This window comes from Anopheles coluzzii, chromosome 2 (assembly GCF_943734685.1).
Source record: "Anopheles coluzzii chromosome 2, AcolN3, whole genome shotgun sequence".
Classification (NCBI taxonomy): Eukaryota; Metazoa; Arthropoda; class Insecta; order Diptera; family Culicidae; genus Anopheles; species Anopheles coluzzii.
In genome coordinates, this window is record NC_064670.1 from 15334704 (window position 1) to 15355273 (window position 20570).

Here is a 20570-nt window from a genome sequence, read left to right on the forward strand (position 1 = left end):
TTATCTGCGAAATGGCACGCATTCCTACCCGCGCCCACTGGAGGACGTTAATTTTTCAACTACGCAGACAGAGAAGCGGAGTGAGTGGTTGGGGTAAGTTGCGGCATACTTTCTTTGCCCATCCCATCCATTTCGGTTTGCTGCCATGTTTTGAAAGCTATTGATAAACTTATTACTTTTTCATTACTTTGGGGGGAGTGGCAAGAGGGTTGTTTTTGTTTTGTTTGCTTGTTTTTCATACCTGAGCGTTTCTCTGCGCAATTTTTTTGTCTGCAGCCGCCGATGGCAACGGTAAGTGGACAGATTTGTGGCGTGCTGTGAGTTGGAAAATTGTAATAAAACCTGGAATGAAGTAGATAGTTACGTTTCTTAGGAGCGTAGCAAATAAGGTAGCAAGAAGGGCGCATCAGGATTTGTAGGGCAGGATTTGTATCAACTCGGTATGAATTTAATAATTATGATTACTGTTTGATTCAATCATGTTCAGGTACCTCACTGCTGACTAGTTTAGTTGCAGGTAATTGTAAGCAGGTTGTTCGAAAGCTTTAATGTTTATTTATCTACTAATGAACGATGGAATTGCGATCGATTTGAAAGTCGTTAAGAGCCGATCGAAATCATGCCAGCTCTCAACCGACATACGCAAAGGAACCGTTTATCTTCACACGAACCGCCCACTCCACTCCACAACGATACATCGCTCACCCTCACAATCATCCAATTTTGCTGCATAAACTTTTCAATTTCCTTACCTTTGGACAGTGCAAGACAAATAATAAAATGCATACCGACCGGAAAGTGTAAAGCGTGTACGATATCGGGCCCGAACCATTTCCCGAACGATTCACCATCTGTGCAGCACCTCTGCCCCAGCTTGGTTTTATTACTTACCCACTTCTACCATACATTTCACACACACACGCTAGGTGTATCTATGTTCCTGTCTACTGGGCTGTGCAGCCATCTTCTCCGCCTGCACACCACCTGGTTGTGTCAAACGGCGCGCAAGCGATGCATCGATGACACAGACAGTAATCGTAGCAACCATCGCCGCTCATCTACCGCTAGCAATCTTGTCCCAAGCAGCTGTTGAGAACGATTTTTGCTTCATTCGATCCCGTTTTCGTACGTAGACAGTCTCGTCGCCCGTCTCAATTGAAGCACCACCCACGGTGGTGAAGGTGAGAGGAAAATTCAAAAAAAAAAGTATATTATATCCCATTTACGATCCGTACATTTGTCGTGCACACAGCGGCGGTCGAATCAGTGCCGGGTGGCTCAGAAGCCAAAGGTCATCTGATCAGCAGTAGCGGCGGTGTCGGTAGCGCAAGCAAACTTCCAAATTGACAATCTATTACCCTCTGCCAGCACACTCGGCCAACCCAGGTACGTTACGCTTTATTTCAAGAAGTTTATACGCTATCAACTTCTTTTTAAGTAGAAAAGGGGCGACAAAAAAAAAGTGCGAGAATAAAACAATACGGCTTTGGAAATTCATAAAAAAATCACAACACTCTCCAGTGTTATCGCACTTCTTTTTGCCCCCCACCCATTATAATCGAACAGCACTGGAAGAGAGGCCTGCTCATGCTTTTCTACCGAAATAAAAACAAAAGTTTCGCAAAAGATTAAGATACCTAGCCCAGCTGTGTCGGTCCAATCACTGGCCGTCCCTCTATCCGACGGTTGCTACGGGAAACCAAATTCGCCTACCTTTCACGATAGCTTGCCCAATAGGGAACGCTCGCTCCGTTCCCGGTTCGTCTCGTCGGGGGCCCGCTCTATCTGGTGCTTCATGGCCGTAGCCGTAATCTATCTTATATTAACTTCCTTCTGTTTTATTTCTCACTCATCTTCTCGACCCCCAACCCCACCGCTCCAGACTATCGGATCCAATCAGGCAGTCAGCCCAGCCCCGGAGTAACAGCCGAAACAGCTTCGCTGCCCCGGTGCGATGCGGAAAACGATGGCGCCCACCAGGTCCGTCCATTTTATTGATAGTGAAACGATTTCGAAGCAAATATTTACCCCGGCCCGGTACAATCTGCCACTGTTTCTGTGCAAAAGTTAGTGAGAAAATTATGCCACCACCGTGGTTCTACCGCCACCAGCGTTTTTCCAACCCCTAGGAACAGAGGGTACCATTATTTCCCATCTGCTCGGCCACTCGGCACCAACCAATCTAGCACCAGCAGCGTAGGATAGTAGCGTTGCGTTCGGCTTGCACGCGAGACGTTGCTTGTTCGATTTTGCTTTCACACCTGTTCTGTCGCTACTAAAACTACTATGCCTTTCCTTACCCATACTCCCTGTTTCTCTTTCTCTCTCTCTTGTAGCAAAGCAGCAAGCTTGCAGCCCAAACTTTTGCCATTCCGGGCCGTTTTTGGACTTTTGGGAAACCTTCTCCCGGCGCAAGACCATCGCCAAGAGAGGCGCTATGTAGTTCACGCGACTGCGAGGAAACGATGGGCCCTCAAAAGCAATCTGATCGGAAGTGGGAAATTTTTGGGAAAGGAACGGTTGCTATTGCCGAAAGGTGAAGGCGAACTGGGAATGGTCGAAGTGTAGTCGAAAACCATTTCAACAACAAATTCGTCGGCCAACGGCCAACCAGCACGGTCTGGTGGGGGTGTTTTTTTTTCGGTGATTCGGAAACGATTTTGGTACCCGGTTCGAAACACAAACGTTCGTCCGGCCGGCCCTGCAAACTGCACCCGTCCCAAACAACGATGCGTGATTTTCTGGATGATGATTTTTCTCCTTTTGCGAGTTGGGGAAGATGATGATACAGGGTTTCCCACGATTTATTGATTGGTTCCCATCAATTTTTGGTGGGTTCCCATATTTTTTTGGTGCGTTCCCACGATTTTTTGGCCGTTTCCCAGAATTTTTGGGTCTAATTGTATTGATATCCAATCGGAAAATACCAATAAATTATGGAAACGAACCAAAAATCTATGGGATACGATCAAGAAATCGTGGGAACGCACCAAAAAACCATGGGAACTGACTAATAAATCGTGGGAAACCCTGTAAGATGTGTGGGGAAGGGCTTAACTGTTTTTTTCCGAAGACCGTTTGCTGGTGGATGGTCATGAAGAGAAAGTTTGTTTTTCTCATTTAGGGGACCGACGCTTCGTTGCGCTTGCGGGGCTGATTCCGGTTAGGAAGTTGTATCAACTGCAACACACCCATCTCGACGGTGCTGTAGTGAATTGAAAAGAAGGATAGCGCACGTGTGTGTTTATGTTATGCCCTTCGACGTGTGTGGCTTATTGTGGCAAGAGCCTAAAGATAGGTTTGCGGCCAGATTTCGAAGGAGATTTCTACCCTTCGCAAGAGATGAACTGCCCAAGCGTTGGGCAGGAATGTAAACCAAGAAGCTGGTCTGCTTGTGTTAGTGGCATTACTGGTTTTCAATTTTTCGCTCGGACGCAATTGCAAGGTGTCCATTTTCTATGGCCCTTCCATGGGGACGCCTTCGCACACAAAGCAACGCAGCAACGGCAGTGATAGAAAATAGCAAAACTTTTATTGTACATCTTTCGATTTTTTTTTCTTATTGCTCGCAACCATTCCTTTCGCAATGTTTTTCCACTTCCCCGACGAGAGGCGGAGGATAGCTTTCAACGCTGTACAGGGGCTGTTGTTGCCATGCTCATCAGAAATATGCCTCTCCCGTGCAATATGCCACCGTACTTTTACTACTGCTATGGTTTCGTGGTTCTTGTGATGTTTGAAATTTCCTAAAATTTCATTTCAAAGGCAAATCACATTACTTCTGTTTTTGAAAGTTGATCTAGTTCGGTTGGTGTGGATTGCGGATTATTTCCACGATGGGCTGTTGGATGTATTTTTTTCATGGAGCAGGTGGGACTAGTAAATGAGCAACATCGAGCAATCGGGATACCCATTTTGCCCAATAAGCTTCCGGGAAATACAAAACCATCTAATAACATTATTTCTCTGTCTCTTTTTTGCATACTAACAAGAGCTGAACGTTCGATCGACTTCTGTCGAAAGGAATACAAAGCAACAATGTGCCAGAAAGCTCGAGCAGGCCTCACTGTTCCAGCGCATGGCGAAATATCATGTGAATGAACTGACGAAAGGTAAGCGTTTTGGAAAGTTTGTTAGAATATTGCTTTTAAACTGTATTTTAAGTCGTTTTAAGTAAGTCGTGTAGTTTTAAGTAATTTTGCAAGAAAATATCCTTCAAAAGTAGAAATGTTTGTGGACAGAATGGATTACTCTTCAAACTGTTGTATGATATTAAAAAACATTTGCGGAGCTATGGAATTGTTTCACATAAGTATAACAATATCTATCTTTTACTACTAACATTAAACCACTTCCGCTGTAATGTTGCAGATGCGTTTGGCGCTGTCGCAGACAAACGGAACAGCCTTTGGTTGTCGCGTACCATCCTTCGTTCGCCTTGCGGTCCAACCACTCTCCCAACCGCGCTCAAGCGACACCTCTCGACGTCCTGCCGGCGGTGCGATGTAGACACGGCGGCCAAATTCGTTGGAGCCAGCCTGGCAACGATCGGCGTTGGAGGATCCGGCCTGGGCATTGGAACGGTGTTCGGTGCGCTTATCATAGGCTACGCACGGAATCCCACCCTGAAGCAGCAGATTTTCTCCTACGCCATCCTGGGCTTTGCCCTGTCCGAGGCGATGGGCCTGTTTTCGCTGATGATGGCCTTTTTGATGCTGTTTGCCTTCTAGTGGAAATGTGCATATGTGCGCAAAGTTGATGCGATTGGCAGCTTATGCGTTTAATAAAAGGATGTAAAATAGATGTTTTCCCTCAGACGATTCAAAAAGCATCACATATGGATAGAGTTCAACTTGAAGGATTTATTTTCAAGCGCAAGGATTTATTTCGGTTGGTTTTTATCGAATACCAGAATAATCGAGATGAGGACCCTAGCAACTAAGCCAACAGTTATTTTTTACAGGACAACATCTTTTATGACCTCATGACCTAAACCTTGCTTTTGTTGTTCGTTGAGCGGGCGCTTGATTGGCGATGCCCTTCCCAAACGTCCTTTTGACCCGGGTAGAGACAGTTCCACGTGAAGAAACCGGGATGTGATCAATAGATCAACCATCGTTGTTATGTGGGATTTTAGTGACAGTTTCGATGGGTTTCGATTTTACGATCCACTTTGCCGTCGTGATGGCAGCGCGGCAAATGGAGCACACAGCGCTTGAACGACAGTCAACATAAAACACAAACAATTTCAAATTAGTTCCATCGATGAACGAACAACCCATCATAAAATATCTAATTGGCGGAACAACTGCCAGCACACAGCGCACGCTACATACCCGGTGACGATTGCCCGGTAGAACTTTTGTGCTCGGTGTACAGTAACGGACATTAAGATAGGACCCTTTTTTTTCAATGCACCGTGCACTTGTTTTGCCACGTTACTCGTGTTTGTGTGTGTGTATGTGTGTATTTGTGTGTGTATGTGTGTGTGTGAGTGTGTGTGTGTGTGTGTCTGTTTGTGTGTTTGTGTGTGTGTGTGTGTGTGTAGTAGTAGAAAGTGAATGTGCTTTTTAATGTGTATTAGCAAGTGCGCGGGTTTGTGTCTGAAAAACATAGCTTGCCATGATGTCATATTGCGTTGAAATTATTCTTATTATGTGTGTTATCATGTGAAACATTGTGCGTTTACACTTGGATAAAAACTAAAGTTTGCATCGACAGCAGCGCTTGTTTCTCAGACGAAAACGCAGGTGTGCTGTTTCATGAATGTGAATGCGACACTGGTGCGAAATGGACACGCGCACAATAGCAATGAACTCGGCATTCCCTCACAGGTGTTTCTCCAGTGCGCGCCATTGAAAGGCCTTCGTGCATCTCTGCGTTGCACGTTGTGTGCGAATGGTAAACTTTGTGCGTGCATTGAGCTGGCGCGCAGTTGTTCTTTTCAATGGGCGTTTTGTTTCATGAGCGCGGCAGTATTCTTTTCTCGATTTTGAAGGGAAGACGCTTTCTCGCGTACTCGTTGATAGTTTTTATCCATGCGATGTTTTCGCTGCTCGACAACGATGTAATTCATCGCGTATAGAAGTAGAACACAGGCAGAGCACGGGATCAGCCGTGTCCAAGTTTTAAACCAGCGCGTTCTTGACGGTCCAAGCAAGCAATGTTAGTAACAATGGGTCGAGGTAAACGTTGTACCGATTATCAGCGCCATATGTAAAAGCGAATGGCTGCTGCTGGCATTAAGCGCAAAAGGATCGAGTTCGTAATGGAACGATCGCGCACTTTTGTGGCAAACGCGCTTCGGACAACCGAAACGTGCTTAGACAACTGAAACGCGCTTGGACAACCGAAACGCGCAAGTCAACCGGACGTCCTCAGAAGACCACGGCGAAAGAAGACCGTAACATTGTTAATATATCGAAAACACACTGATCGCGAGGGCGGTGGTCCTGCTTATCACACCAAAAACCTAACCCAAAACACAAAAAAACTACTTACAAATCTATACGACACGACCTACTTGTGAAACAAAGACACACATCAATACACATTCAAACATACATACACACACACACACACACACACATGCACACACACATGCACACACACACACACACACACATACACACACATACACAAACACAAACACATACAAACCACACATAAACATGGCCCAACGGGTGCATGGTGCGTTAAAAAACCAATGCCCTATCTTTCTGTCCGATACTGTACCACCTAGTTATACCTGGTGCGATGGTAGAGAGTTACAAAGTTTCTGCTAACAGTGTAATGAGCTATGAGGTGAAGCTGAAAGTTGCTCGGACGCTCTTATTGGCTGGTAGCAATGTGGCTCTGGGTGACTGTTAGGAGAAATAGATGAAGCTGGATGTGTTTTATTTGAATTGCAAGCGTTGGACGAGTTGTGCGATAGCAATAAATGGTTGTGCCAAAGGAAAAAAACACATTTATTGTCCACATGGAGGCGCCCAGTACTTTATAAATTACAGCAATTTTCTAAGGCCCTCATAGACCCCACAAGCATTGCGTATCAAAATCTTTTATTTAAATTAAGAGCCTCATTTTATCTTACACCTCCAGCGAGCCGCTAATTGGTAACGGACTGCAAGATCATTTAAACAAGAAAGGAAAGGTTTTCGTTTTGCTATTTCACGTAAAATTTACGCTCATTCTCGATTCCTCGTTCCTCTTTCAGACCGGCACGAAAAGAAGTCATCTCCAATTACTCAACCCCAACCGCCCAGCTGCTCAGCTGTGCACGCGCACCGTCGATGTAGTACGCACCGGTTTGCATGGCCCGACTGTCCTAGACCGTTGCGTGATGGGCGCAAGGAGTGGTGCCTACCACCGGGCAGGTAAGTCGCACTTTGTCGCTTTGTTCTAATTTATCGCACCTACAATAAAACCGAAGCTCAAAAGCCACCCAAAAGGGGGTAAAGTCAACTGGAAAAAGGCAACCCTCTTCTTCTCAAGCTTCTCACGTGCGGCACTCAATCAAATTTATCTAAATTTTCCGCCCCTTTTTTATTGCCGTTTAGATATTTTTATCACAACCGAAGTGGTGGGATGAATGAAAAGTGAACCTACTCCTTGATGCTTCGGTCCCCAGCTCCACCCAAGGCTAGATTTTGAATGTTGTGCACCTAACGTAACGTTTCTACTTCACGGCAAAAAAAAAACCGACCCGAATGGGGTGGATCGCTTTAAACAAGCAAATTGACGACACTCGGAACGCGTGCGGAAGTGCTGAGAAAGATGAAATTTATCTTCCACCACCGCGCAGTGCCAGTTTTCCATCAGCCACCATCGCACCCGGCAAAGCCGGCTCCAACCCCCAAAACGGCACACGTTTCCCTCGAATCGATATCCATCATCTTTCCCGGCACGCACCTGGCGCTCACACCCGAAACGACCAATTTTCCATCTCGTTTAGTCGGCTAGGCGGCCACTTTTGTGCACGAGCCCCGGCCCTCTTCTGCCCTTATGCCCCCATTTCACCCTCCCAGCCTCATAAAAGCCGCACACGGCGGGCATGCTGCTTTGCTAATGTTTATCACCTTGATCCGATCGGATCCGATTGCGTTTCGATTGCGAACCTTCCGGTGCCGGTTTGGAGGCGGCCGCCTCTCTTGAGTAGCTTTTTCACCAAGGCACAGACACAGCTACACCCATCATCACAGGTTTTACTTTACCACTTTTCGGATCCTTCCCTAGATCCTGCTGCTCACACGATGGAGCTGAACACACACACAGGCACCAAAAAAAAAGCCAGGACTAACCCCGAACTTCCTTTGCCATCCCCTGCTTAAGTGGCCCAGAGCGCCCGTCGAGTGCTGAGTGTGGGCCTCGTTCGTCGTTTCTAAAATTTTATATCGATGCTATTTTGCCACCCTTCACACTCTACCGATATCTCTTTTCGTTTTTTTTTTCTTCTCTCCCCTTTTTCAACGCTTCCGTTTCCTGCTTATCGGGATACGCTTCACCCCGGCTGCTGATCACGCAATCATGATGACGATGATGATGATGATGGTGGTGGTGGTGGTGGTGGTGGTGGGTATTTTGCGGCAGATATCGATTAGGTGGAAGTCTCGCAGATTTAGCTAACCAATCAACAGGTGGCGACAGCAAAGCAGTACGGGACGGCCCCACTAAAGGTAGGTTGGCGGTTTTCACCTGCGTGTCTCCAGTTCCCCTCTTTGAACGGTACGGTACGTTTGCCCAAACCGCTGTGATGATGCTTCTATTAATGGCGATTTTCACGTTTGGCAAAAGCCGAAATTTACTAGCCGGCTCCGATAGATTTCCGGGGCAATTTCTCAATCCGAGGACAGCCCTAAGGGTTAGATGGATGGATGCAAAGGGTTTGTAAAATGGTCTATAATTCTTAGTTCTTCTTTGGTTCACTCAATCGTTCAAATCACGAGTTAAATTGATAGTTTAAGAAAATGGTTTAAATGTTTGCTTCAAAATTAACTCATCTTCAATAACTCATTCGTCGGCTTAACTAACTTAATAACACGTTCAGGTAGGTAAAGGCGGACACATGAAGGAAAATGTAAATATTCTAGAGAAATATTAATACAGCGACCATGGAAATGTGCATACTTTGCGTAACATACATATTTTTCTAGAAAATGTGTTAGACATTTTTCGTTATTTAATAACTTTTGTTTCGCGCAGTTTTAAAATGTTTGGATAAGACGAAGACCTTATATGGGGAAAATGGATGAACACCTATAGAAATTTAAGTTGCAAACGTAGGAAATTTAAGAGGGTTACAGGATTGCATTATATTCTATTGCTCTCCATTCCCTGGCGGGTACATACAAAATATTCTTGGCTAATTGCAACGACGGTTCGTTTAGCCGTTTCATTTGGGAATTGCAAGCACCGCTTTTAACATATCGTAGAATGCAGAATCTAAGACATTACTGAAACATCGGGCACTAAGAGATGATGTTGTTTCAGCTTTTAGAAGAACAGTTTAGAGCTTCGCTTCAGGGTGGGCATGTTAAAAAATAGCCTCTTCAGGGCGTTTTTCCCACCAAGCCAAAATTCAGCTTTAAGATAATTAAAATCCCATAAAATCTGTATTCTACTACTGTAATGATGTCTAATTGATGTTGTTCATTAAACACACAAGCAAATGGTCCAAGTCGAAGCAGTATTTGGGTTTTCTTGAGATGCCTCATCAGTGTCGCGCGAGTATTACCATAACGCATGGCTACTGTTATGATCGGTGTTCAGTTCCTCGCATATTTAAATGCTTCCTCTAGTTGCTAGATGGTTTATGTCTTCCGATTAGCGTTATTAGAGGTATTTGATGACGTCTGTTCATCACCAATTGATACAAGAAGTAAAATAAATTTAAAAAAAACCGGTGTCAATCTTTCCCTACGACAGAGTGTTCGTCTTTTTCCCCCATTGGTGTCAGGATGTTTAAACTGCCAGGAAACAAAAGATTTTATTGCGTTCATTGTCGACCTTTCACCAGTTTTTTTTTTTTTTTGCTTAATAATTGAGACAACTCATTCAATTTGTAAAACTGTCGGAAATATAAACAATGCATGTAGTAGAGCGTAAAATACGTAAAAGTCAATTTAGATCCACAAGGGTGCGCAGGATTGAAAATTTGTTTTGTTCATATATTTAACCAATTTTGCAGATATCATGCCAAAACAGATGTTCTCAAATGTGTTGTAATACTTTCAGTTTGGACAATGGATTGTTGAATTATTTGATAGTTACTATTTTCATTGTGTTTAGGATAAGTGCCCATATTACCCGCAGTGTCCGTTCTTACCTACCTTCCCCTAGTAAGTAAACCTTAAAAAAGAATGTAAAGTGAAATCAAGTTAAGTGATTGAATAATAACAATATGAAAAAATAAGAAACAGGCCAATCAAATCCCCCTCAATACAATTCAATCCAATAAAACAAAAATATTAGACAGTAACATATAGTTTTCAGAGATATAATGAACAAACGCGAATTATAGCACACTAAACTGTTAGCAGCAACAAAACGTTCCAAGAACAAGCGAAATGTTAAACGATATAAACAACAAAGAAGCTTTGATTCAACTTTTGCATAGCTTTGAATGCAGTTACCATGCATTAACTTACTATACGCTCACGGCGCATATTCACCATACCCAGAAGGATCTGTAAAATAAGTATGCATCACTTCGGAGCGAGCTACCCCTGTATACGCTACTATCTCGATTCGCTGCCAACTCGCCAGCAATAAATAGTTAATTGGGTGTTACTCTGCGTTGCGAGAGGAACCTCTCACATCAATTGCCAATTGGATTGATTTTTTGCCTGTTCGCACCCGCCCCATTATAATGCGCTATAATCCTTCGCCCCATTCCAGTGCAATCGGATTATGCAACTGTAATTTTCCGCCAACAGTGAGAACAGGATATGGGAATTGTGAGGGGGGTGAGCACAAGCATCATAACTGCCTAATAGGGTTATTTATTACGTGCCACCGAGGAGGAGGAGATGGGAACCGGAGCGCATATTTGTTGCTTACACTTTTCACATTGCTTACACTTTCCAGGTGGATTCGGATGCGGTGGCGCCACCGGCCCGAACAGCAGCCAGCGCCACCCGGTGGACATCAACACGATCAACCTACCGGCCGAGATGAATAAGTTATTGCATCCGCGCAAATACTTTGTCGGTAAAATACGACCCGGTAAGTGTACTATTTATGTACGCCTGTTCCGTGCCATCAGGTGAGCAAAGCTCGTGTGTATCAAACGCTCTGCGTTGGCTTATGTTTTACGGCACTTTTTCGGATGGAGGAGGAGCGTGCACGGGGACTTAAAAGTAGGTGGAAACGGGTACCCTTTGTTTGGAAAGTCCGGTAAAGCGCGGTTGTTTTCGTGTGTCGTGCTGCTTGTAAAGGGTGGCTTCTGAACATATGCCGGAAGCTTTGCCTGCAGTTGGCATTTCGAGGGGGCAGTTTAGCTGGTGCAGGCGGCCAGGTCAGTAACCTTCTTTGGTCGCCCCGGCGGCTGTACACATGATCTCGTACACCCTTGCGGGCAGTCCATAAAACTTTTGCCATTCATATTTACATTTTTTTCCTGCGAGTGTGGTCCTATTTTATGAGCTTTCCGGGGTAAGAAAACGCGGCCAACACTTCCTTCTTGCAGCTTCTGCTAATACAGCCGATAAAATACAAACAGTACTTTAAATAAACATAAACCGCCTCTCCAAGCCGGTCACCGTTGCAAGCAGCAAAACTGGCAAATGCTTTATGCGACACACACACACACACACACAACCAGCTATCGACATCAATGTCGCTCGCAATGGCGCTGTTGCTTCACGGCCTTCTAAAGCCGTTTCCGTCCCGGGATTGCCGGGTTGGATCCGTGTAGGGACAGGACACGGTTGCTGGTTCGTTCCGCCAATGTGCTCAAAATGGAATGGAAGAAGTCTTGCACGAAGGATGAACCAAAAAAAAACTGGGACGTTGCTGTGCCGGTTTGACTCTTGGTTCAGTGTTGCTATACCCCATACCCATACCCGACATCGGGGCAATGTGTGGCATTCGAAGGAAAGCTGGTAAATGGAAAATCGTAAAGCCGAGTCCTGGCCAACCAACCAACCATAACCAGGAGAGGGTCGGCAAAAGCCGGGGGAACGGTGGGCGATGGGGGTGGGCTGGCGCCTGTGACGGATTCAAATTGGGTAGGTGTGGCAAGGAGAGAAGAAATGCTGCCAACGGGGTGCTGCACAAGAAAGGGAATAAGAAGCGCACACATACAGTGGGGAGAAAAAAAGTGCACACGTCCCGAGTCTTGATTTATAGCCAAAGCCAGTATGAATATGAAAGTATTTCTCAGTGTGTAAGTAAACGTATGGTGGGGCAAGGAGACGAAGCCCGGCCTTATATATTGGCAGCGATCCTCACCATCCACGTCGCTGTGCCATGCCATGGAGGCGGGAGGTGTAACTAACCGTACGTCATACCGTGCGACTTTCCCATAGATATAGACATGCACACATACATCAAATGTGTCTGTGTGTGTGTGTGTGTGCGTGGTGTACACACATCATTGAATCTATTGAAAGGCGAGCACTAAGCGGCTTGACCTCCTATCCCCCCCCCCCCCCCACACGATCCTTTCTGAGGGGAGATCCTTTGGCGACGCGCACCAGAAGGAAACAGGGAACAGGTTGCACTCTGGGGGGGGATCAACGTGGATGTGTTGGGAAATGGATTAAATAGCCGTGGGAAGGGCAAACGCACGGCGCTGGTGTGGGGGAAGGCAGTGTGCGGGCCCTGGGCAAATAAAACATATTCCGGATGCGCGATGATGTACGAGCGAAGTTGATGGGATGAATAGCAAAAGCGGATGAGGGCTTTTGAAATTAAACCATGCCGATTGTGTACCGAATCCGGCGCACACTGGCTGGGATGTGGTTGACTACAGCAACAGGGAAAAAGAAAACTCCCAGCAGAGTTTTTTTTTTTATCCTCTCTCTCTTCTTACACTCTTTTGCTCTGCATCCTCTAATGTCAGTTCGTTGGACGTTCTATTCTATGTGAGCTATATTTGGTCAATTGGAACCACTTTCAAATGTGTTCTGTTTTGTTTATCAAGTAGGCGAATTGTAATGGACCGTTTAGCTTAATAGAACTTCTAGCTTCATGTAAGAAGAATACTCTGTTACTTATTTTAAATAGTGCCCAGTGCAATATGTTGTGTTTGAATTTGTAGATTTGATTGTTCCGTTAGTGTATCACTATACTTTTCCATTTCTCAAATACTTTTGGCCGTTAGATGTGGTCTTTTCTTATAAAAATACGAGATAAATAACTAGATGAATAAATTACTAGCCTAATAAACAGTGTTTTTATATCACATAAAAATGGAATAATTTTGTAAAATAATTTAGTTTAGCAAAAAGAACCTATCAAGCTGTTCGATTGTTTAAATAAACTACTAGACCACTTTGCCAACACTAAAACTACTTAACTCCTTACATTACAATCACTTGCTCGCCATAAAACATTGCTGGGTAAAGTTATTGCACCCTAAGCGTCAAAGCACAATGATTTATGTGGTCCAGCTTCCAGCGAGCCAGGGGGAATCTTACGAAACTTGTGAAATTTCACAACCACGACCAATCATCTAGCAAAGGGGCGTATGTGTGAGACGACTACGCGAGTGCTTGGGCATGCAAATAAATTGGAAATCATTACAATTCCAGTCATTCGCTACGGTGAGAGCACTAAGTGAACTTGCCCGGCCCGAAAAGCTTATATGCACGTTTGCCTTCCCGCCACGGAATACTAAATATGTTTCCGAGCACGAGCACTTAGAGGACCGTAGCACCGTCCAAATCCTGAACCCGAACCTCCGATTCACCAGCCGTCAAGGGGGGGGGGTGAAGGAATTGAAGTGTAGAAATTCTACCAAAGCACATTTCGGCGCTCTCGCCCGGCCCGAATGCATCCACGTGGCTTATTATGGGGAAAACCCCGGGCCCTTGCTTCTTTTGGCAGCCATTAAGACGCCACCAGAGATGTGTTTTATCTTTGCCTCCCTTCTTTTGCTACTCGCACGCACAACTGGGTTTGATTTTTTTTAAATAAGTGCTGGTGTGATTCATGTTTTGCTACCTTTTTAAAATTATGGAAATGGATCAGCCTAATGTTGGCTCGCATCTCCCCGGCCCAGTCATCATTCGGAAGGAGGAGATTATTTCAATGGGCTCAATAATTTAACCACAAAAACAAAAAACACGATACATCACGCTGTACAACAACCAAAATGTGTGAAAGAGCATGGTGGTTGTTTTGTCCACACCGCACCGCGGAAAAAAAACGCCAAATAAACAAACAACTCACTCACCGTGCTGCCAGGGCTAGGAACATGGTAGGAGAAGATCATTTTCCCTCGAAAATATCACTTCCAGTCGACCGGAACCCTTAATTTGCATTCCCCACAACAACGTAACCGCTGCGCCACCGGATGCCGCACGTGAATGCCGCCCGCGTACTGTGTGTATGTAAGGTCGTTGACGTGAGCGGGATTATTTCTTGCCTCCCATGTCGGGGGAAAAAAAGGAAAAAGTCTGTGTATGTGAGTGTGTGTGTGCTTTATGTCAAATCTTACGACACAAATGTTGATTTATGAGGCGAAAGCATTTCTCTTTTTGTGTGGCGGAAATAATTTTGCATTTTTAGAAACCATTTTTTGTGTGTGTTTTTTACATCCGTGCATTGAATCACTACACAAGCGCTAGTTTCTGGAGGTAAGTGTTCTCCAGGAGGAATGTAGACGGCTGTAATGTAAAAGAGCAGCCCCGAGCTGTGGGAAGTCTCAACTCTTAAACTCTACGAACAAACTATCCCCGAGCTCTGGTCTCTGCTGCTGCTAAATAAATCCTTATTAACGATATTACCCACTAGAGGGCGCCATTTAATTGGATTTACTATTTCCATAACTACGTGCTGGGTTGACTAATTTCGAACATTCGCTCACACAGGTGATCGCATGACCGACCGTCCCACGCTGCGTTTGGCCCTATCTGAACCGACGGTTTGCTACCGCGATCCGAACCATCCCGGTCCCGGCAACTACGATCCGGCAAAGCCACAACTCCCACCACACCCCGGACAAACGGTCAGCAAGCAGCGCCCTCTTCCGCCGTGCTGCTACACGTACGATCTATACTGCCGGGAGCCTTTCTTCCGTCCACCTCCGGGCCGGTACGACATCCGTGACGCGCTGCCACCACTCGCTTCCGACCAATCACAGCCAATCACGGTACAACCGATCCCACCGATACGGTACGGCAAGGCAACGATTCGTTTGAACTCCATCGATATTCCCGTCCGACCCCGGAAGGGACGCCGTAACATGAAGGTGGCATTTCTGAGCGGAACTGCCCGGTTTCGGGATCGCGACTTTATGCCTATCGGTGGGCTGGGAAAAGCGACGCCAACCGGAGGAAGTTTCACTGGCAAGCGCCTGGAAAAGCAGCAGGAGAAAACACCAGCAGCAACATCAACATCAAAGAGATCAGCCAGTCCGCTGCTCGCACAAACCTCACCACCTCGAGACTGGCTGGAAGGGGCAGGGCGTGTCTCAACCGGCGGAGAGGGGAGTGCTACACCACGGTCGTCACAAGTCGAACAGGTGGAAGGCCAGCCGGAAGGGGAGGATACCGTCGAGGATAAAGCGGAACGAGCTGGAGTAAGTGAGGATTTGGTTGAAGTGCTTGTCACATACGGGATCAGCCGGGGAGACCTGCCACCACTGTCCAGGCACAAGATACCGACGAAATTCTTCACAGTTCCTAAACTAGCTCGTACCGGACCGGTGGCATTGGTTTAACCAAACATCGTGCTCGTGCTTTATATTTTTCGAATCCTAAATTTAAATTCATGTGAGCTGGTCGTTACTATCACGTTTAATGCATGAGTATCAATTCTTATTATGTTTGAATTGGTCAGAATTGTAATATAAAAAAACAAACACATAGCGGTTTTTTGTATCTTTGACTGATTTGAATCCTTGGTCGCAAAGATTTTGATCACAACAATCTTGTTTTGCGCACGACCATGAATTTTGCGACCAAGAAGTTTGTGTAGGATTGCGCCCTACACTAGATTACCTTAAACTCGCGATTCGAGTTTCAAAGGAAGCAAAAATCAGCACGATACCAAATACACCTGAGAGCGCTGACAAGTGTCAAGTAAGAGCTACCCGCCAAGGACTCTGTACAAGATTAGACCAAGAAGGTCGCAAAATTCTTGGTCGCAAAATTCTTGGCCGCAAACTTCTTGGTCGCAAACTTCTTGGTCGCAAAACGTATGGTATTAAACTAAACGAATTTAATTGAATAGAGAGGTGAGAGCGGGAGTAAAAGTTTATCATTCATGGAGGCTAGTATCAATACCTACAACGAATTAAATGCATTAGCGGAAGCACCCTCTAAGCTAGGAGTTAATATCTTTATTGGTGGGGAAAAAAATACACTAATATCTTACCTAGTACGCTATAATTGCGTAGCATTAAACAAATTAAGGTACGTCACATATATGCGATGTTCATGTCGGCAGTCCTAGGATTTAAAACATTTGCAATGAACAACGAATTTTCTTTTGAATGTCCTCACGAGAGTGCTTGAACAGAGTTGAACAGTTTGCGAAAAACTGTTCTTTGCATGCAAGTTGTAAAATGCTTGCACAGAAGTATTTCACACCCCGAGAACCGGAGTGAAATATTTCAAACGGTTTTCCTCGAATCGAAAGCATCTCCTTGTGCACAATTTTTCACATGTTATCGAAATTGTACCGATCCTTCAGCTTCTTCCGTATGCACAGCCCCATGATCAACCGTCGCCAGTTCCCATAGATACGCTTCCGGCGCCGTTCGTCCTCCTTCTCCTGCAGCTCGACCTGCTCCGCGTACCATTCGTCCAGTAGCCGGTCGCGAAACTCTTCGCACACCACGAACCCATCGTACACCGCCTGGCAGCCTCCGTTCCGGTACTCGAACCCAGTGATGGCCTGCGCACAGTCGATCCGCATCCGGCGACAGATTCGATTCAGCCCGGGCAGCTGCAAATGCACCGTACCCTTCGGCAGCATGCACGGCTGAAACAGGTCCACATTGCCGTACGCGCTGCGTGGCACCAGCCCATCCTTTGCGACCGGCGGTACGTAGTCCTGTACCTGCCACTCACCGAACAGTTCCACCGTCTGCCCGGTAATGGCTGCCCCGGTAAAGCGGTCGTACTTTGCCTTCGCCTTTACCACCTTGTACGGTTCCTCGTGTAGGCGGACCGTTTTCGCCTGTCGTAGCCAGGACTCGCGCGAATGGAGCGTGTGCACGCAGTCCCGCAAATAGATCGGTTCGTCGCGTATGTGTCCGAGGATGGGCGCATCCCGCGGGTAGATTGCTTCGTTCCGCAGCAGATACCGCTCGATTGCGTACTTGGGATGGTTTTTGTACTCGCCAATCTGCTCCGGGAAGGGCCGCTTGTTGAGCAATCGATCGAACTTGACGTCTTCGATCAGATCCCGCTTGGTGCGCTTGCCACGGTACGGTCGGAGCGCCTTCTCTAGCCAGGCGTCTTCGACGCGTAGTTTACTCTTCTTGCTACCGAGCCGGGAGATGTAACGGGGTGAGACGTCCTTGATTGTGCCGTCATTGTTCCAGGCCAGGACGTACGCGATTGGTTGCGTTGCTTGTTTCTGGAAACAATAGAGAGAGAGAGGTATACAGCATTAAATTTCATTTAAGAAAACCAAATAAATTGCAGCCCTTACCACAATATCCTCGAGATTATAAACGCTCCCTTTAAGCACATCGATCGTGATCCATTTGTCCTCATGCTCACAAAACACCTCCACCCAGTAGTCCACTCCACAGCCCACCTTTCCATTCGCCTTCTTCTTACCATCGTCACCCTTTCGTTTGGCGTCTTTTTCCTTCTTGCTGGCAAGCCGTGCTGCCCGTGCCCGATACGCGGCCAATATGCGCTGCCGCCTTTGCTGCACCTCATCCGGCACTGCACTCTGTTCCTCTTCATCGTCCCCTTCCACCGGCAGCGCCGGTTTCCGATTGTTTTCCACCCTCAAAAAGGAACCCTTCATAAGCTTGAGCTTTTGCTTCTTATCCCGTGCCAACAGTGACGGCTCATCCGCACCGCCATCGAGCTGCGGTATGGAAAATCCACCACCACCGCCACCACCAGCCGCTCTCCGCTTAACGCCCTTCCCGGTGGAATCCTTCTGCTTGGCGATCAGCGCACGCAGCTTCTGTTTCGCCACGTACACCATGCTGTCGCGCGGTGCCTGCCGGAAGTCTTCCAGCAGCTTCCGCTCCATCGCCATCTCCTGCGGTGTTTTCGGGTTCATCTTGTACAGCTGATCGGATGGGACGTGTTTCGGGGGAACGGGCGGGGCAATGATTAGCCGCGCATGGACGCCCACTATCCGCAGCATCAGCACAAACAGCAGTATGTAGTCCCGCCGGCAGTAGGTGGCCTTTTTCGCGATCGCGAATATAAGAAACTTCCCAAGGGCCGGATGCTGCCGCTGGCGGTAAAACATCGTATCGTCCTTGAGCGTGACGGTGCGCCGGTAGTAGCGCGTCAGCTCCTGGAAGTACCGCACATTGGTCAGCCCATTCGGACGGTTGGCCGCGCTCGTCTGGCCCATCACGCCCGGCAGCAGCTTCTTCAGGGCGAAGCGCATCAGCGACGGTTTGCGCAGCACACTGTTCACGTACGTGCCGTGCCCGATCCAGCAGAGCAGTGCCACCTTGTGGACGTTTATCTGGCTGGTGCGTTTCTCGCGGTTCATGAACCGTTTCAGCGCGGTCAGCACGTCAAAGGTGCGCTTCTGCGAGCCACCCTTACCGTCCCCTTCCGGGCCGAGTTTGAGCGTAATTTCGATCTCCTTTGGCGTGTCCGCCTTGGCCGCCGGTTTGGACGGTGCTACCTTCACAAAATCGGTCCTACCAAAGCCGGCGGTAAGACCTTTTCCCTCCCGACCGGGCAACTTCTCGCCCGCGACCAGCAGCCGATCGATATCTTCTTGCTGACGGGATTCCGCGGTAGCTTCTTTGCCCTTGCCCGCCTTCGATGACCCTGCACCCGGATCATTGCCGCCCTGCGGTGGCACGTTCCGTGCCGTTGCCGCTTCCGCTAGCCGGACCATTTGGACGTACGCTTCGCTGGATTGATTGATTTGCTGAATAAGCTTCTTGCCCAACTCTACATCGGCCAGTTTTCTCTCATTGTCTACCGCCGTTGTGCTTGATTCTCCCCCGACGACCCGATCGCTTGCATCTTCCTCTTCCTCGGAATCAGTCAACTCGACACCGGCATTACAGTCGAAGTAAAGATTGACCGCATGCCGCTGTTCCTTCTCCTGCTCGGATGGTCGAAAAAAGTCCGAATTCAAGTCCAACTCGCTCGGGTCGACCAAATAATCATCGCCACTGCTCTCAGACTCATCGCCCGTACCATCGCCGGCCGCTGAGTTGGGTTTAGTACGCTTCGTCGGAGGAGCGGCAGGTGCCTTCGAAGTGCTCGGCCGTTCGGGATGTGCCAAATCCGGACGATATTTACGATACAGCTGCTCCACCGTGAATGTGGTCAGCTTGATCGGTTCATCGTCAGCGGAAGGTGATTTCTGGCGCGCGGGTGGTTTCCCCTTTCTACGGACTGGTTTCCTTTTCGCTCTTTTGGGCGCTTTCTTTTCCTCCTCGCTAGCCGACTCATCCTCGCTGGAGCTTGGCGCTGGAATGGATTGGGCATTGGCCGGCAGTTCGGCAGTTTCTGGCTCTTCCGGCAAAACGATACCCCTCTTGGCGGCTATCCTTCGCGACACACGGGCCGGCACAATGCTGTGGGAAAGGCAAAGGAACATGTTACATACCGTTGTGCAATGTAGATGGACTGCGGCCTTTATACGTACGGTTTTTTAGCCGGTTGGGCTTTCGATTTTCTTTTCGGTGCACTTTTTTCCGCAACTTTGGTTTGTTCTTCCTTCTCCGGTGTCCATTCATCTTCGCTGGCGGAAAAATCACCAACGGAGGAAGCATGCGATGCTTCATCACCTTCATCATCGTCGACATCCTGCTCGTTTTCTGCCTCATGCTTCACGTTTTCAGCTTCCATTGTACATTCATAGCTTCGAACGACAAGATATGTGCAATTTTATTGCTATCGTGGAACTAGATCTATGCATGAAACACATTAAATGATGAATAATTTAATTCTCCTCCCTACGCTACATTGTTTGCCTGCCGGAGATTAGTGGGAACTGCGAATTGTAAACAAACTAGCGCCGCGTTCTGCGACAAAGTGACCAGTTTTGTTTAGAGCCTCTCGTTCTACTTCTTGTTCGACACTTCGGGAAGGCCTACAATCGTGTGACTGCTTGGAGCCCAATCGAAGGTAAATAAAATTAAATCAAAGTCAATAAATTTTAATATGAATTTTTTGTCAATGTAAGCTGATAATTGATTGCGTTTGTTTCTTACTGTTGGTGCTGCCAGCTCC

General features: G+C 47.0%; 2 protein-coding genes across 5 annotated transcripts; one reads left to right on the forward strand and one right to left on the reverse strand.

The window, feature by feature from the left end:
- Nucleotides 1–666: 666 nt before the first annotated feature.
- Nucleotides 667–16874, forward strand: LOC120950834 (uncharacterized). 4 transcript variants are annotated; one of them, XM_040369182.2, is made up of 8 exons: nt 997–1181; nt 1253–1386; nt 1883–2066; nt 3993–4112; nt 7217–7376; nt 8590–8675; nt 11086–11223; nt 15036–16874. In XM_040369182.2, the coding sequence occupies exons 3-8, from the start codon at nt 1955–1957 to the stop codon at nt 15884–15886; spliced, it is 1467 nt and encodes a 488-aa protein (XP_040225116.2). In that variant the 5' UTR covers nt 997–1181; nt 1253–1386; nt 1883–1954; the 3' UTR covers nt 15887–16874. The 4 variants fall into 4 exon arrangements, with proteins under 4 accessions (XP_049461646.1, XP_049461647.1, XP_040225116.2 ...); XM_049605689.1 differs by having other exon boundaries at nt 667–1386; nt 1883–1980; XM_049605688.1 differs by having other exon boundaries at nt 997–1386.
- Nucleotides 16488–20348, reverse strand: LOC120950833 (DNA repair protein complementing XP-C cells homolog). The gene is made up of 3 exons (XM_040369181.2): nt 19984–20348; nt 17827–19912; nt 16488–17751 (listed from the first exon to the last, which is right to left on the reverse strand). Exons 1-3 carry the CDS (start codon nt 20184–20186, stop codon nt 16828–16830), a joined length of 3213 nt encoding a protein of 1070 aa, XP_040225115.2. The 5' UTR covers nt 20187–20348; the 3' UTR covers nt 16488–16827.
- Nucleotides 20349–20570: the final 222 nt, after the last annotated feature.